Source organism: Ursus maritimus, unplaced genomic scaffold (assembly GCF_017311325.1).
Source record: "Ursus maritimus isolate PB19 unplaced genomic scaffold, ASM1731132v1 scaffold_2, whole genome shotgun sequence".
Lineage (NCBI taxonomy): Eukaryota > Metazoa > Chordata > Mammalia > Carnivora > Ursidae > Ursus > Ursus maritimus.
The window spans coordinates 88502648-88521295 of NW_024424452.1; the positions used below are offsets into that span (position 1 = coordinate 88502648).

The following is an 18648-nucleotide window of genomic DNA, read 5'->3' on the forward strand; positions in this document are numbered from 1 at the left end:
CCTCTCCTTGATTACAGAGAGGTACAGAAAGCAGTCAACACTGCCCAGGGATTATTTCAGAGATGGACAGAGCTCCTCCAGGACCCCTCCACAGCAACAAGGGAAGAAATCGACTGGACCACCAACGAGCTGAGAAACAACCTCCGGAGCATAGAGTGGGATCTCGAGGACCTTGACGAGACCATCAATATCCTTTTCTATGATGCCTCTGCCTTTGGGGTCAACAGAAAAGTGAACACGTTTTTATCCAGATGTCTCAAGTACATCAATTAGATATTTCCTTTTATAATCGATTGATGTTGCTCTTATTTGTACCATGACACTCTTGAAATAATTGCCCAGTAAGCTAAGGTGTAGGGGCCACCTTCTTCTACGGTGCATGATAAATCCAGCAACATGGAGACAGTGTGGTGCAGTGGTTATAAGCTCGGACCCTGGGGCAGACCATGTGTTCAAGTCCTGGCTACATCAGTTACTGATTGTGTGACTTTGGGCGCCTTGCTCTCTGCTTCAGTTTCCAGACAGTTCCTGTCTCTTAGGGTTGTTGAAAGTTGAGCAGGTAACTGTGGGGCCTGACATGCAGTGAGCTTCTGTGAGTGTTAGTCATTATTCCATAAAGGTGTATACAGACCAGTGTCCTACATTGTTAATTAGAAACCAAAAGAAAATCCTTTTGTGGACTGTCATTTTCCTGGTCAAGAAGTGATGTTACAATGCCAGTGTCCATGAGAGAGGTATTTTGTACCATGAAACTGCATTTAGTAAAGTCAGGTCTGTTCTGTTAAGTCATGCTATCAATGGGAGGTCTGCTGACCTGACTGACAAACCAGAGAATGATGACCTTTTTTCAGCTGGAAAAATTCCAGTTAATCAAAAATTTTGAAGATATGCCAGTTGTGTGTTCTCAGTTCTCTCTTGTTCTCTCTGTAAGTGTAATCTAGGAAACCAGCTTTTCAGGTTCATAGGCAGTTAATAAGTGGAGGGCATAATCTATTTATATTTCTATTCATCATAGTGACCCTGGGTGCATTTTAAATTATTTAAAAAGTATATTGATAAAAATTAGTGGAACAAAATGTGCGAGTGGGTGGGATCAAAAGCACAGGTACAGGGAGATACGTTGAGATGGAGGGAAGAGAAGAAGACTGGAGAGACAGAGAAATTGTGAGAGAAAGGGCAGAATAACAGATACATGCACACCTTGGAGATACTGAGGGTTCGTTTCCAGGCCACCACAGTAGGGTGAGTATCTTGGTCTCAGTAAAGTGACTCAAGTGAATTTTTTGGGTTTCCTGGTGCATGTAAAAGTTGTCTGCTCCATACTGTAGTCTGTTAAGTGCGCAATAGTATTTTGTCTAAAAGCAATGTATATACCTTAATTTAAAAATACTTGATTGCTAAAAAAGTCTCGTCATCATCTAAGCTTTCAGTGAGTCACAATCACAGATCACCATAACAAGTATAATAATGAAAAAGCTTGAAATACTGTGAGAATTACCAAAATGTGACAGAGACAGGAAGTGAGTGAATGCTATCGGAAAAATGGCGCCCATACACTTGCTCGACACAGGGTTGCCAGAAGCCTTCAGTTTGTAAAACACACAATGTCTGCTAAGTGTAGTAAAACAAAGCACAATAAAATGAGGTATGCCTGTGTATTCATCATTCATTCAGCAAATAATCATTGAGTGTACTATGTGTTGGATATTTTGTTAGTTACTGAGATTGGATTGATAAAGCAAAACAGTGTACCAGCCCTCATAGAATTTATGGTGGAGTATAGTGAGGGGCTCAGGGGACACGGGAACAGACATTAATAACAACCCTATATATTTGCAGACTGTAAGAGAAAAGACCAGAGAGCCATGTGAGTGTCTGACATGGGGCAGCAGGACCAGGCTGGGAGTGAGGAGATTCGGGGAAGCTTTGCTGAAGAAGCCTCAACCTCTAGATTAATAAGCAGGGTTAGCTTCTTGACATAAATGGAATGGTTTGGAGCAGCAGATGAAAAAGGCTTGCAAAGCCGTCATGGGAAAGGCGATCTAGAGTCAGAAGAGAGTAGATAAGAGTGCTGGCAGGCATCTGGAAAAGCCCAGCTCAGCTGTGGTCAGCCCGCCATGGGTTTGTAGTGAACCCAGTCGGCAGGGGCTGTGTTTCTTAATCTGGTGGGTCTTCTCCACTCAGAGGCACAGAGATCTTCACAGCTGTGAGAGGAGAAAGTTTGAGAGTGATGTGTGTCGAGTTGACTGTGTTTTAAGAAACATCAAGCCAGATTTTATTGCTTACCTGTGAGAGATTTTGTGGTTTGTTAGGTTTTTAATGATGAAATTGCTTTCCCTTGACTTTTTGACCCACGCATAGTTGAAGCAAACCCTAGAAAATTCAACCTTGATGCGACTGAATTGAGTATAAGAAAAACCTTCATCACAAGTACTCGGCAAGTTGTCAGGGTAAGGAATATGAGCTTATTGTGGTATTTTTGCAAGAAGTCGCCACACTTCTCAGAACTCTTTTTCTTAATTATAAACTAAGGGGTCAACTCTGAAACTGCTTTTTAGTATGCCAGTTTCCCTCATAATTTCTCTGATTCAAATAAATTTGTTTTTAGTATTGTCTGGCTTATTTCTTGGAGCAAAAATGAGAGTAGATGACTGGCTTTGGGGAGGTTACTTGTCCATTGCTCTCGTTTCTCCAAACCATTTGTCTTTTTGCCTCTTTATTTCACTGTATACTGTATTTTTGGACAAAAGGAAGAATTACTATTGTGGAAACCATTTGGTTTCTTGATTGATTGGTAATCACTTTGCATTGTGAAGAGTGACTCTTACCCAGTTTGGATAGCGGCCTCTTCCACCATCTGAATTGCTTCTGGAACTTTTGCAACCCATGTTACTGACATTTCTATATACAAGTGCTTGACAGCCTTTCAGGAGCTGTCTAGAGCAAGCATCCATCAGAGTGTAAAACACCACTCCAAGTGAACAAGTCTCTAGTCTCAAATTATATAGCTAATAACCTATTGTTAAAAAAAAAAACTGAGAGAAAATATCATTTAAGTCAAATCTCGTCTCCTTGAGATATGTTTGTATTTTGAAACTATATGGCTAAGCCATTTGATTAGCATAACTAGATGTAAGAGAACCAGCTGTCTTTAACATATGTACTAGAAAGCAGCTTCCTTGAATAAAGAAACTTGGGATCAGACCAGCGCTAACATATGGCTTTTTAGGAGTCATCTCAGGCAGGAACCTTGGTATGTGTTTGCCAAAGACTTTGTGTCATGTGATTTCCTTTTGAAATTATTTCAAATGGTAGGTTATCACTGAACTTTAATTCTTAAGTCTTCTTTTATTCATTTGTTGCCTTTCTGTGTGTGTGTGTGTGTGTGTGTGTGTGTATAAATTATTGTTAAATAAGCCCATACTTTGATGGGCCAGTAACCTTTTTGGACCTAGGTACACCATCTGTATACACTGAGCATGTGTGTTAGACACTCCTACTTTCTAGCCAGTTCAGAATGCTGTTCTGATAAAAAAGCCCCTTATTCCATTAAGGTAAGTCCCCAAATTATTTATTTTATAGATACAGTTTGCTTTTTTATTTTTTCTAATAGGTTTTCTGAAAGACACTGCTGTAGAGGCGGGTATTTAAGTGGTACCTGGCGGCGAAGCATAAATTCTTGAACTCAGTCATTGTATTTGTTCTTTTTGCAAGATAGTACCTGTAAATTTTGCAAATTGAAATTCAGAGGTAAATACATTGAAAGTTAAGTTGGTTGATATAATTGGAAGTAGAAACGAAAGTTCATTTTCTAATACCTGAAAAAGTTTTTTAAGTTCATGCTTTGAAAGAAGTATTCTAAATCAAGTCCGCACTTCACACATAGTGTTGCAGTCCTTCTAGAGTTGAGGTCTAAATCATACTCAACTGTATAATCCAACTGAGTAGTTTTAGTCATTCCTGTTTTAATTATGACCCCGTTTTGGGAAGCTATTGTTGGCTAGTTGTAGGTTAACAGCACCTGAGCTGTGGTGATTCTTTATGTGTGTAAATAGCCTTCGATAATTTTGAAGTAATCATTTTTACATTTGTGGAGTTATCTACACACCAGCAATTTTGCATGTGGGATTTTTCTGTTGTGGAAATATGTTCCAGGAGTGACCTCGTTTTAGTTTCGTAGTGGAAGTTTTTGCAGTGTGTGGCAGAGGAATGAGCTGTTCGGAGACCTGAGTTCTAGGCTCATCTGTGACCTTAATAAATGTTCATCACAGCAAGTCAATTAGCTTCTTTGGTTCTGTGTTTTCTTTATCAGTTAAATGGTCCTCGCTGACATTCTCAAACTTAAACTTTCAAAGGAATGAGAACTATACTTCCCTGTGGGGGAAAAAGCCCAACTTGTCCCAACCCAAAAAGTGTTCACATTTCATTCTAAGTCAAGACAGACATGGTTAACCAAAAAGGGTGAGGTGTATGGTGTGCGTACAGAGGACATTGGGGCGTGAGACCTCTGAGTGGGAAGAACTGGGATATATAGTGTCCCGTTCTCTCAGTTTGGAAGACACCATGAGATGGGAACAGGAGCATAAATAACCAGGACATTTATTGTTCTTTTGAGTTCTGAACCAGATTGTATTGGTACGGCTTCTTGACTGCTGGTTCTAAGTTTCATGTGTTAGAAAAATGATTGATTATGTTTTTGGCCTGACAGGTTATCACAGAATGCTTACAACTGTTTAGTAACTTAGCTTAAAATTCTAAATCCTAATAAGAAGGTAATCTGTTGCATGGTATCTCACAACTTTTAACGTCCGTAGAAAAAATGCCATCCTGGAAGTGAAAGCCTGGTGCTTTACCTGCTGCCATGGCCACACACAGGATGCACACCACATAGCTGTTGGAGAAGTCATGGCCAGCGGGGCTAACTGCCCCTCCCCCCACACATGTATTTTATTAAGCAGAAACTTTAAAAACTGGAACTTTTTTTTTTTTTTAAAGATTTTATTTATTTATTTGACAGAGATAGAGACAGCCAGCGAGAGAGGGAACACAAGCAGGGGGAGTGGGAGAGGAAGAAGCAGGCTCATAGCAGAGGAAGGAGCCTGATGTGGGGCTCGATCCCATAACGCCAGGATCACGCCCTGAGCCGAAGGCAGACGCTCAACCGCTGTGCCACCCAGGCGCCCCTAAAAACTGGAACTTTTAAAATATGTATTTCATGAAAGTAATGCATGTTCATTAAAGAAAATTAGAAAAATGTTAATAAGAGGAAAAAATAGAAAAAGAAGCCTAAGCTCAAATCTCATAGTCATTTTCTTAACGCGTGACAGTTGTATTCTTACATCATTGTGATCATACTGTTAAGCAGTCATAAGCATTTTTTATTTTCCTTCTTAAAATTAAAGGTAATCCATACTTGCTGTTTTTAAAATGCAGATAATTTTGCTGTATGAGAAGGGTGCAAATTCCCCCCCTCCATTCTGTAATTCCACTCCCTAGAAATAATCACTGTTAACAGTTTTACATATTATCTCTAGCCATTATATGACCCTGAAATAGGCTCTTAAAGGAAATGACACATTATTCTGGGTTTACTCTAAGATACTATTTCTTGTTTGGATCTGCTGCTTATTTCTGTTTCTCTTTCATATTATAAATAACACTGCAGTGTACATCTTTGCTTTGTTGTTGTTATTGTTATATATTTTACGTGGTCTTTTTTTTTTTAAGATTTTATTTTTAAGTAATCTCCACACCCAACATGGGGTTCTAACTCACAACCCAGAGATCAAGAGTCACACGCTCTACCGACTGAGCCAGCCAAGTACCCCTTTTATATTGTTTTCTTAAAATAAATCCTAGTAGTGGAATTGCTAGGTCAAGGCCGTGAATATTTGATACAAATATCACAGCTCATGACACAAAATGTCAAGTTTTTTCAGATCCAGTTCACCTTCCAGCCATTGTTCCAGAACAGTAGTGTTTTGTTGTTTTTTACATTTTTATTGAAGTATAACAATAGAGAAAAGTACATGTATCCCAAAAATACAGCGTGAAGAGTTTATAAACTGATCACAACCATGGAAACAGCACCCAGAAGCATTCCAGAACACTCCCGGCACCCCCTGGAAGCTTTCTTGTGCCCCCTTACAGTCTTTAATTCCCTGCCATTGTCCTGACTTCTAACAGCAAAAACGCATTCTACAGCTGAAGTTCAAAGTTTAATTGAATTTCAGTTACTTTTTCCATACACGTGTGTTGATATTTTCATTATGCAAGTAATGTTCATTGTTTTGAAAAAAGACTATTATAAAATGTATTAAGTGCATTTTTTAAAGCATATATTATCCAAACCAATGAACATTTCAGATATTTGCTCTGCATAGTTAATAATATATATAGGATTGTACTATTATTTTTGTTTGATTGAATATCGGAATGTCATCTTAAACTCTAATTGGTAATTATTGGGACCCTGCAGTCCAGGAGATATTTATTAGGTGACAGGCTCACTTTAAGGCTTCTAGAATCTAGACCAGAGCAGCTCAAACTTCAGTATTCATAAGACTCACCCGGGGACTTGTTAGCTGTACCTGAGTAGGTCTGGGTGGGGTCCAGGGACCTGCATTTTTTCCTTTTTTTTAAAAGATTTTATTTATTTATTTTGAGAGAGAGTGTAGGTGCAAGTGGGGGGCGGGAGCAGAGGGAGGGGGAAGGAGAGAATCTCAAGTGGCCTCCATGCTGAGCATGGAGCCCTTGGGGCCCAATCTCAGGACCCTGAGATCATGACCTGAGAAGAAACCAAGAGTCAGACACTCACCAACTGAGCCACCCAGGCGCCCAGGGGACCTGCACTTCCCCTCAGGTGACTGAGTTAAGCAAATCTCACATAATTAAGAAATATGGCTGATATCACTGAGTTTCCTTTGTTTTAAATATGCTAGTATCTATATCTTTATTTTTGTGGTGGATACTTTCTTTTACTAAGTGTTTTTTTCTCAGTTTCTATGGGTGGGCTTTTAGTTTTTGTCTTTTGAGGTTTGTGAATGGATGAAATAGAGAATCCTAGAATTTCTGGGTCAGACCCTAGAGGAGCACCCCTCAGATGCGCTGCATACCCAGTGTCATTTCCAAGGGCTTACGTATCCTCTTGTTGAAGGCCCCTCAACAGCAGGGAGCTTGCTCCATCTGGATGTGCCCTTTCTTTTTCTTTTTTTTTTTTTAAAGATTTTATTTATTCATTTGACAGAGAGAGGGACAGCCAGTGAGAGAGGGAACACAAGCAGGGGGAGTGAGAGAGGAAGAAGCAGGCTCCCAGAAGAGCATGGGGCTCGATGTGGGGCTCAATCCCAGAACCCTGGGATCACGCCCCGAGCCAAAGGCAGACGCTTAACGACTGAGCCACCCAGCGCCCCATGCATGCACCCTTTCTTATCTGGGGCAGCACGGGTACTTTGGGAAAGGTTATTGTAAAAGGATCTCTTTACTTTTGCTCTGCTTGATTAACATTTTTTTTCTACAGAAAAACCAAAGTAAGCTTCTAAAACAGGAACCAGAATACTCCATGGCCCTGCTTCAAGTACCTTAAGGCCTTCCCATTGCCTTTGCACAGGGGCCTGCCGTCTCTGTAAGAACAGTTTTACATTCTTTAAAGGATAATTAGAAAACACACACACAACAAAGACTGTATGACAAGGACCGAATACTTAATATCTACTCCTTATCAAACAAAGTTTGCCAACCTGTGCCTCAGGACGAAATCAAAGCAGCCTGAAGACCCTGTGTGTTTGGCCAACCTTCTCTTCTTTCCCCTGCCCCTGAACACGTACTTGGCTCCTTCAGCCTCCCTGGCCTGCCTTTGCCAGAGCTAAAGGCCCTGAGCTTTTTCCCGCCTCCAGGCTTTTGTACTTGCTGTTCCCTTTGCCTGGAATCCTCAGCTTTCAGCTCTTTCTGTGGTTGGCTCATCTTGTGCTTCAGATCTCGATTCCAGTGTTACCCCATCCTTCTAATGTCCATCCCTCACTCAGTTCCAGCCCTGGTTATTCCCTTCCTTCCCAGCACAGTCATCACCCTGTTGACGTGTCTGTGGGATTACTGTGTGCCCCTTCTCCACCATGGTACGTGCTCCACGTGGGCAGGGGCCTTGCCTGTATTGCTCACTGCTCTATGTGAGCATGAATTAGGCTTCAGCAAGCATTTGCCGAATGTAAAGATGTGCTTGGAAAGTCGAAGCAAGGTGGTGGTTATTCAGATTCACCACAGTAGGGATTACAAAAACTGTGGCACTGTCCAGTCTGCTATTGACCTGTCATAGGTCTTGGAAGAAGTTTCTTTTTTTTTTTTTAAAGATTTTATTTATTTATTTAACAGAGAGAGACAGCCAGTGAGAGAGGGAACACAAGCAGGGGAAGTGGGAGAGGGGAGAGGAAGAAGCAGGCTCCCAGCGGGAGAGCCTGATGTGGGGCTCGATCCCAGAACTCCAGGATCACGCCCTGAGCCGAAGGCAGACGCTTAATGACTGAGCCACTCAGGCGCCCCTTGGAAGAAGTTTCTAAGAGCCTAATACCTCAACATTTGCATCTATAAAGTAGCCTACTTGCCAACAGAAAATTATAAGTATTTTTTTTAAGAAAATTTGTATTACAGTAATCGTGTATTCAGTTCAAATCATTTTAAAGTATATTGGGTTGTAGTTAAATATAAGGAAAAGGCTTATATTTAATAAAGTGTTTTACTTCAGATTAAGTAATGGATCCATTCATTTTTCTTTCTATACAAAATTATTTTTGGTACCGCTCTGGAAATTCACTCTTGTGTTAGAAATAGTCTATACTGGGGGCACCTGGCTGGCTCAGTCAGTAGAGCATGTGCCTTTGGTCTTAAAGGTTGTAAGTTCAAGCCCCACCTTGGGTGTAGAGATTATGGGAAGGAGGGAGGGAGGAAGGAAGGGGAGTCCATACTACACATGAATTCAACTCAGAAATTAAATAAGTAAGAATACTAGAAAGTGTTCTCTGATGTTTAATGGTAAATGTACTTGATCCCAAAGTGTGTGGTGTTTCACGTGTAGTGTGTTTGAAGATGCTAGCTCTTGACAGACTTCTGTGTTTGTGCCCCAGGATTGCCGTTTAGTGACTGTGTGACATTAAGAAAGTATCTTAGCCTTTTTAGATCTCAGTCTTCTTACCTGTAAAATGGAAATAACAGCAGCTTCACAGGGTCGTTGTGAAAATTCAGTGATAAAGTGTGTAAGTGCACAACGGTGTTGCAGCCTGTGGTAGGTACCCAGGACATTAGTTCCCTTCCTCTTTCTTCCTGTTTGAATTTAGTGTCCAGGTTACTCTCTTTTAAGGGAATATGAGTCTCTCTATTTTATTTCCTTTATTTTTGAGACTTAGACGCTAAAGAATGCTGTCTTTTCGTTTTAAAAAAATCCATAATTATGTGTATTTTGTTAGCCTGTAAAATGTTAACCATGATTTTATTTTCGTTTGTTTTCTGGTCTTCTACTTGTCTCGTTTAGGACATGAAGGATCAGATGTCAGCTTCATCTGTGCAGGCATTAGCTGAGCGAAAAAACAGACAGGTGAGTAAATAGCTGAACACACAGTATCAATCAAAATAAATAGTGTGGTTAGATATTTGGAATTAAAAAATGCTGATGTCTGTGTGTTGTGTGTTCATGCAGAAGACCTGTACGTGCTGAGCCTGGAGCGAGGCTGGCAGGTGTTGTGAAAGTCTGGTCAGCTTGCCCCAGTGCCATCCTCCCCGTCCCTCCCTCCCTCACACCCTCTGCTTCTCTCGTCTGGGCCCCCATCGCACCCTCTGCTTATCCCCGCAGGCCTTACACAGCCGTTCACTCTGCACATGCTGCCCCCATTCCGTGTGCCGGGCTCTGGGAGGTGCCGTAATTGCTTTGTCTCCTGTCTTTCTCTGCTGAACCCCAAGCTCCTTGAAAGTGAGGAGCAATTTTGTCATAGGCTGTTTTTAACTCGCTAGCTGCTATTCCATTACCCATAGAACTTAATAGACATCTAACGAGTGAAATTTTATGTAGACGTTGGAAGAACTTTAAATGTGTGTTAAATTAAATCTTTCATTGTTTTAAGTATTTTTTTGAGATGAAGTCCAGTTTTTATTAGTTATTACAGGTAAATTATGAAACCTGATTTCAGAAACCCAAGCACAGATAATGACATATCAAAGATAAAGCTAAAAGAGACCAGTCCTTGAATTTAAGTACCTTTTTTAAAATTTTTTATTTTTTAAAAAGATTTATTTGAGAGAGAGAGAGAGTGAGCATGAGCAGGGAGGAGGGGCAGAGGGAGAAGCAGGCTGCCTGCTGAGCAGGGAGCCTGATGGCGGGGCTCAATCCCAGGACCCTGAGATCATGACCTGAGCCGAAGGCAGCAGCTTAACCGACTGAGCCACGCAGCTGCCCTGTATCTTTCTTCTTCTTCTTTTTAAACATTTATTTATTTATTTGAGAGAGAGAGAGCGCGTGCATGCACTTGCAAGTAGGGGGAAGGGTAGAGGGAGAGAATCTCAAGCAGACTCCCTGCTGAGCATGGAGCCGGTCGCAGGGCTCCTTCTCACGACCCTGAGATCATGACCTGAGCCAAAACCAAGAGTCAGACACTCAACTGACTGAGCTACCCAGGTGCCCCTTAAGTGTGGCTTTTTAAAATTAGACAGTTTGGATAGAAGTTCCCCTCTGATAAAATCCTTTTAAAAAATATACAACAGTCACCTAAAATTTAGATTTAACTTCAGTTCTATTCAGACTCCATTAAATTACTGAGAGTCCACTAAGTAGACTCTTAAGAAACAGCTCATCATTATTAACTAGGAATCGGTTCATCCTTACTTTAGACCTGCAGGTGTTTGTTGACCCATTACATTTGAAAATAGTATTATTAGAGTTCAAAGAAAGGGAGGGGCTCTCCAGATATCACCTAACTTAATTTTCCTGTTTCTTTTCCCTGCATTTCATTCTTCATGTCACTGTTGTAGTTTTTCTTCCTGTCTCCCTCCCTTCCTCTTAACAGTGCAGCGAGGAAAAGCCAGGAGCTAACCCGGCCCATCTGGCACTCACTCTCGAAAGAAGCTAGGACATGGCCGAGGCTGGCAGTTTGAGAGTTCCCTTTTTGTCTCCACTGGAGCTTACAGAAGTTGAGGGATGGTACCTGAAGCGATTTACACCGAACTTGAATTGTTTTATTCTCTAGATAGTGAAAGTTGAACTACCGTGAATAAAATGTGTTCTTACACATTGCCTTTCCAAGTGTGGCTTGGGATTTTGTTTTTGGCGTGGAGTGAAATGTCATAGAGTCCCAAATTCTCGGGGAATGGCAGGACCAGTTTTCTCTCACACACGAGCAGGCCGAGTCTGCCTCACGGCTTCATGCCAGGACCAGGTGCTGTGCCACGGCCTGCTCAGCCAGGACTCCCGCTCTGGCACCTGTGCTCAGGCTGGCCTTTAGCGCTCTGGGCCCTCTCCATCTTCGTTCCTGGAAGTCAGACTGATGACATCTAATCTGCTTCACAGTATAGACAACTCTTAACAGCGTGACGTGTGTCCACCTAAGTGCAGACCACGAATAGACTAGAAAAAATAGTCCCTACTGTGACCCCAGGAGTGCACAAGGCTGGTGGAGCCCCCAGTTCTCTGTCAGTAGCCTAATGATGCACTATATATAGACTTTTTCTGACCTTGAAAAAATTGTCACTAGGCCTCCAGTGTCCTCTGTAGAGATTCTTAGAGTCTTTGCCTCAGAATGAGCAGGATCTTTTAAACTTGACAGCCCTAAGATCAGGTTGGGCAGAGCCATCTACAAAAGCCTTGGGTCTGCTTTATGCCAGAGACAGTCCCCATCCAGCTTCTTGGCTGGACCGAGGCCCTGGGCTGCCGGCAGCTCTCCTGACTCCCTCTGAGCTTGGGCTCTGCGTCCCGAGCTTCCCTGAGCCCCATCCCTGAAGAGTTGCCGTTTGACTGAAGTCGCCTTTGAACATCAGGCCAGGAGGTCCACGTCCGTATTGAGGGGCTGTTGAAAGGCTTTTCAGACAGAAAATCAAGTAACCAGTTAGGCTTTTAACAGTTCCAGGGAGATCAGAAGTACCCGGTAAGAAGATCTGGCAACTCCACAAGGAAAAAGAATCTTAGCAGCATCTGGTTCTTTGTGCAGGGCTCGTGCGAGCGGTAACTTTGACCAACTAGTTAGACAAGCTTGTGGGGCTCCCGGTCAGAGCCCAATACCGAGAATGAGCTCTCACATTCCTGGCCGGCCTCTTCATGTAAGGGAGACTTATCCTTTTTCCAGACTTATCCTGTTCTGGCTGCAAACTTCCTTGAATTCATATTGAGAAAGCTGACCCTGGGGAAGAGTTCTGGCTTCGGGACCAGCACTTGCCTGGGTTATCAGGGTCGAGCGCTCATTTGTGACCATGCCTGCCTCCGAAGCAACCCCCGGTTCCTATTTGGGAAGCCTGTAGCCTTTCAGTTCAACCCAAGAGTACTGGGATTGATTCATGGGTTCAGTTGAACACACATTGGTGGTTCTGGTGTCTTCTGTACGTGAGGGGCTGTGACTGGGCTTGTTGTCGTTCCAGGGAGCTCTCCCAGCCTCCTTCCGAAGAAACCCAGAAACCTTCCTGGCTCATGCTTGAATAAAAAGGACCCTAGACCTGTGGAATCAGATTAGAACCTGTGGGTCTCTGATGAACTTCCAAGGGTGCTGGGGAGAGCTGGCCTGAAGAGACCAAGTGCTTTTAGATTGTAAAGCCGTGTATAGATGGCTGTTTGTTGATTTAAAGTTGACCTTTATTTGTGTTTTAATGGGACAAAGCCCATTTCTGAGCCCCATTGGGAGAGCTTGGAGGCAGCGGGTGCCCTTCCTGGCATTCCTGAAATTGTGCCACGCAGGCACCAACCTACACCACTGCACAAAAGGCTGACCCGGTGGAAAATGCACTGTGAGCAATACGTGAACTCTTTATGTCACTGTGGTGGAGCGTTTGTTCAGAAAGTAACAGCTTGTTTCCCCTGACCCGGCTGCCCCCTGCCCCGCTCCTGCAGGCCCTCCTAGGGGACAGTGGCGGCCAGAACTGGAGCTCGGGAACGACAGACAAGTACGGGCGCCTGGACCGCGAGCTCCAGTTAGCCAACTCCCATTTCATCGAGGAGCAGCAAGCACAGCAGCAGGTACCCGAGAGGCCAAGGTGGGAGCGGGGCACTTCCCTCGTTCCTCTGCCGGCCATGGGGCTTTGTGACTGGTGACAGCCAGCGGGACCAGAGCTCGCCTGCGGCCGCCTGTGTCTACATGGGCAACGATTGTGTAGATGAAGGGTTTGTAAAACCTCCTTCAGAGCACGACGTTTTCAAGAGAACCAAGCTTGATTAGCTCTCTTAGGAAAAGCAGGCCAGACATCCAAATGGACAGACAAGGCCATTGATTTTAAAAAAACAAAACAAAAAAATACCCCAACAACCTCTTCCCCCGCCTCCACTTGTATGCTCAGTTTTTTGTTCATCTCAACAAAGGCACTTTCAGAAAAACTGAGTCCTTGTTTTTTTGTTGCAAATTATTGTTGGTTCCCTTATACGTAAAAATGATTACTTTGGTGGAGGTTGTAGGGTAGAAGGAAAGTGAGGTCGATTATGTTTATAATCGTGGCATTTGATACATGCTGTATTTTAGAAAGGAAGCTAATAATAATGCATCTGGGGATTTGAGGATTATCCATTGAAACTACTGGTTCTTAAATATTATGTTTTATACATGTAGGGTTTGTGTGTTCTTTTTCCATTAGCATGTCTGTTTAACCAATTGTCCATTTAAATTGCAATTAATCAGGTAAACTTTTTTTTAAAATAAAAAACGAGAAGGCTACACCACAATTAAAAGTAATGATTTATCACTAAGTAGTTGTCCTTGAGGCAGTTTACTGCCACGGGGCCTCCTCTAGTTTGTCCTTGAGGAGGAAGGAAAGGACTCTATACGCAGTTTTGCCACATTCACAGATTTGCTGGCCTCTCTCGTAGTCAGGCCGAGGCAGTCTGTTGTGGATTGAGACCTTGACCCTGGCGGTGGGCTTCCTCTTCCCCAACATCCCGTGTCTCAGTGGTCACTGCACAGGTGCGTTTGCCCCTGCCTTGTTCCCTTGTTGGACTTGAGCCAATCGGAGAAAATCGCTCTTGGTGGTTTCCGGGCCTGCTGACTGTTCACAAGTTGGATCAGCAGGAAGTATCAGTAGCTTGACAGCCCAGCCTTTTGAGCAGCGTGTTCTCAGAGGCAATGGTCTGGTCCTTCGATTTCTGGGCTTTGCTTCTGAATGAGAATTGTCCCAAGTTGGCAAAGAAGCTAGCAGCTGCTAGAGTACTGGGCTTGGAACCAGGTAAGATGGATTTTAATTGCTTATTTCCCATTTCTCTGGCACCAGTTGATCGTGGAACAGCAGGATGAGCAGTTGGAGCTGGTCTCTGGCAGCATCGGGGTGCTGAAGAACATGTCCCAGCGCATCGGAGGGGAGCTGGAGGAACAGGCCGTGTGAGTACTGACACGCCCCTCGCGCTACAGTGAAATTGAGGGGCAAAGCCATCTCACGAGACCCCTAAAAAGCCTGACAGTTCTATGGCTAGTAAACCCAAAAGCTGTTTTACTTCTATCGCTGCATCTTTATTCTGTCTTACAGACTAGCCTCCCCTAAAGAAGCACATTTAGCAGATAAAATTTTCAACAGGGTTTGGGCAAAGTTATTAGCATGATTACTTTCACACCCTGCAAAAACAGATACAGATTCCTCTGAGCGGATTCTCAGAGTGTTGTGACGAATGGGCACGTGAGACAGGGCTGTGGAACCTCCCTGGAGATTTGGGTCCCGAAGAGGATAGGACATGAGCTGACTTCCCTCTGTCATCCCAGGACTCTTCTGCTCCATCGAACAGAACTTCTTGCTCTGCATCTTGAACTTTAACATAATGGAAAAAAGTTTATAAATTAACTTCAATTAATACAAAAAATCTTCCCTCTCAAAAAGTAAAAACAAAGCAAACGAAAACATAACTGGGTTTATTTGGTTTTCCTTCAGCACAGTCTCCTTTTGTGCTCAGAAGTCGGACACCAAAAGTATCATTCTTAAATGCTTTCATTTTACAAATTTCTTTCTGAAAAAATAAGACCATCCACTAGGATATTTCAGAACCTCTCCTATCTCAGTCTTGAGTTCAGCCTTATACATTCATTCTTCAGAAATTCAAACTCGGTATCTGTTCTGCTGGGAGGTCCCTGGTTTCCATAGAGGAGCAAACAAAACAGACTGTGTCTCTACCATCAGAGAGTTCACCAGTTACTACATAGAACAGGCGTTCTACAAATAGTGCAAGTCAGTAAGAGGTGCAGAGAAGTAAGGGGGCAGAGTGTGGGTCCTTGAGAGCCCTCACTCAGCTCAAGCTGCAGACCTGACTTAGCCCAGGTCCCTGAGAAGATGTGTGGAACTGGAACCTGAAGGATGAGTGGAAGGTGGCCCGGGGAAGGGGTGAGGGTGAGGGGAGGGTTGACCAGGAGTTAGAGTGAGAGAGTGCATGGGACAGAAAGGTCTGGTGTATGTAGAGGAGGGTTGCAGAAGTCAAGACTGCGAGGCCGAGAACAGAGCAGGGAGGCCTTTGAAGCCCCTTCAAGGGGTTAGGACTTTCTCTCTGAGGGTGATAGGAAACCATGAAGGTTGTGTTGGGAGTAATGCCATGGACAGGTTTACTTTTGGGGCAGACCTATCTAGCTGTGGTTTAGATGACAAACAACAGTGGAGCAAGACTGGAGGCAGGGAGACTGGGGGGGAAGCTGGAAGAATGGGAATCTAGGCGTGCATGTTGAATTTCTGTCTAAAATGCATTCTTCCCTTAAAATTTCAGTTTGCGGATGGAAAAGGACTAATTGCCTGGACTCCCTGGGGTTTGGTAGGTGATAGAGAAGCCTTCAGTTACAGATGGCTACTTGCACACACCGAACACACCCTTTTTCTCGCTCCTTCGCTAGAGCCCTAGGCTTCTTCCTTAGAGCCCACTAGGGCACTAGCAGAGGGATCTTTTTTAAAAACTGGCATAAGACCTATGGGGACATAGAACATGAAATAAGAAGCAGTAACCATAACATTTTGGGTCCTGGAAAGTAGGAAAATGAATGGTTACTGGCTCAACAGACCGGAGAAAGCTGAATCCTCTACCAGCTGGGGGGGGGGGGGGGCGCCAAGGAGCAAGCACATTTCCCGCCCTGGGCCACCGGCAGGGGGAGAGCATTCACTCGCCATAGTGTGAGTCCCGAAGGGCGCTCATCAGGTTGCGACATAATCAAACTGCAAGGAAGGGGGAAGAGAAGTGGGATGGATGCAGAGATGGGGAAGGAGGTGGGAGCAGGGCTAAATCCTAGCTTTTTTAGAATAGAGCCAGTAGGACAGGATTTCTGGTGTGAGCGTGTTCGTTGAACACATAGAGAAGGCACCCAGGGAATAGTGGGAGGGGTTGGCAGCAATTGTCCCAGGGGACGGGAAACAGCCGTGGTTTGTTTTATAAAAAGCCTGAACACGCTGTTTAGCTCTTTAAACTGTGTCTCACTGTGGTAAAAATAATAAACTAAAAAGAAAGCACCTGGGTCTTGGACTTTGACCTGTGTTATCCAGCACTGGTGACCACTGGCAGCTGTGGCCAGTGAATACATAAAATGTGGTCAGTCTGAATAGAGATGTGCCCTGAGTATAAATGCACACCAGATTTTGAAGACTTCCTATGAAAAAAAAATGTAAAGTAGCTGTGAGTGATTTTTTTAATATTAATTACATGTTGGAATGATAATATTTGGGATATATTAGGCCAAATAAAACAGATTATTAAAATTTCATCTTTTTGTTTTAAATGTGGCTACTAGCAAATATTAAATAGCATATCGAACTCACAGTCTGCTTCTTTTGGACAGCACGAGTTAGCTAGAGCTGGGCTAGAAACCTAGTTTTGTGGGTGTCCTTGAGCTGGAGGTTGGGTGACTGGCCTTTTTGTCCTCGGTAGGAAAAGTCATGCCCAGCATACAAAGGTGCCTCTTGTTTTTCAGTATTTGGCCCTGTCTGGGTAGGTCTGCAGCTGCAGGCCAAGATGCTACCAGGATCTTAGATGAGCTAATAATGTGTTAATTTGAAATTTCAGGTATGGGACAAAGATCTGTTTATTTAGTTGTCAACATGGAGTTTATTGAATAATCGACTTAATGAGGAGTTGGTTGCCCCGAGTCCTGCAGGCGGTCAGGTGCCTCGTGTGGGCACAGACCCAGCCCAGTCGTTTCTAGCTTCCGTTGATGCTGTCAGTGTAATAAAGCCTTTTTAATAAGACCTCTGGTACTAATTGGTATGTTAGGTTCCATACTCGGGATAATCATATGTTAACCCCAAGTTGAAAAGTCTGGAATGTTGAGTCATTTATGAAATGAACACCGCTGGAATAAGAGTATTTCGGTGTTTTCCAGCTGCAGCTTGGACAGCACATAGTATTCGATTCCTAGAGCGGCTTCTCTTAGCAGGCAGACACAGACCTCTCTGTGGGTATAGACGAGCGTGCACGGTCAGGAGTGTCAGTCCCAGGGCCTCCCAGCTCTATGACAAAGCACAGAGCACATTAAAGGAGATTATTATATGATTAAAGTGTAACTCCTATTGCCATAAAGCGCTTTGTGTTATGACCTGGTGCCCACAAGACCCCAGCAGGGGAGCTACCCCATTTTACAGACGTGGACACAGTGCCAAAGTGGGGTGCTTTGTCAAGGTCACAAGGTAAGCAAGTGGCAGAGCCTGGTTGTCGGGCTTCACTTGTCTTCCTTCTCGTATGCTGCACTGCCCCTGACTTGTGTTCTTATATAGTCAGGTCCATGCTTGCCTGGTATACGATTCTAAAGTCTAGAAAGCGCTAAAAAATCTTTAATATTTATTTTTTTTAAAAGATTTTATTTACTTATTTGACAGGGAGACTGCCTGCGAGAGAGGGAACACAGGCGGGGGGAGTGGGAGAGGAAGAAGCAGGCTCCCAGCAGTGGAGCTTGATGCGGGGCTCGATCCCAGAACGCCGGGATCACGCCCTGAACCGAAGGCAGACACTTAATGACTGAGCCACCCAGACGCCCCGCGCTAAAAAATCTTAAAAAAAAAAAGTTTTCAGCAAGCTCCTACTACAAAAAACCTGACCTGAACTGACTGCAACCATAATTCCTCATAGTTTTCTCTGCAGAAATATTACCATGTTTGATTATGACGCTGCCCCAGACCTGCTTGAGGGTGTTGACTAATATACAGCACATGTAACCTAGTACTTTTTAAAATTCCCTAAAATTCTGAAATCAAAAACATATCTTGTGCTAAGGATTTTGGATAATAGATTGGGGACTTGAATCCCAAAGTAACCTGTTTTGGGTTTGCTAAAACTGAGCTGTAGATCATGTTATCATTCCATGGCCAATGCATTGCCAAGACTTTGTGCTGACCAGCTACCCTTCTGTGTCTGCTTCTCTTTCTAGTATGTTGGATGATTTTTCTCATGAGCTGGAGAGCACTCAGTCTCGGCTGGACAATGTGATGAAGAAACTTGCAAAAGTATCTCACATGACCAGTGGTATGTATGGT

General features: G+C 43.5%; 1 protein-coding gene across 2 annotated transcripts in view; it reads left to right on the forward strand.

The window, feature by feature from the left end:
* Positions 1–18648, forward strand: part of STX6 (syntaxin 6) — a 46216-nt gene that overhangs the window by 17516 nt on the left and 10052 nt on the right. Inside the window, exons 2-8 of one of the 2 annotated variants that reach the window (XM_008701132.2) lie at positions 18–187; positions 2356–2450; positions 9521–9583; positions 13073–13198; positions 14437–14543; positions 15905–15949; positions 18543–18643. In XM_008701132.2, the coding sequence (XP_008699354.1) occupies positions 18–187; positions 2356–2450; positions 9521–9583; positions 13073–13198; positions 14437–14543; positions 15905–15926 (583 nt within the window). In that variant the 3' untranslated portion in view covers positions 15927–15949; positions 18543–18643. Of the gene's footprint in view, positions 1–17; positions 188–2355; positions 2451–9520; positions 9584–13072; positions 13199–14436; positions 14544–15904; positions 15950–18542; positions 18644–18648 lie in introns of those variants that run through there. The other variant, XM_008701131.2, reaches the window with a different exon arrangement.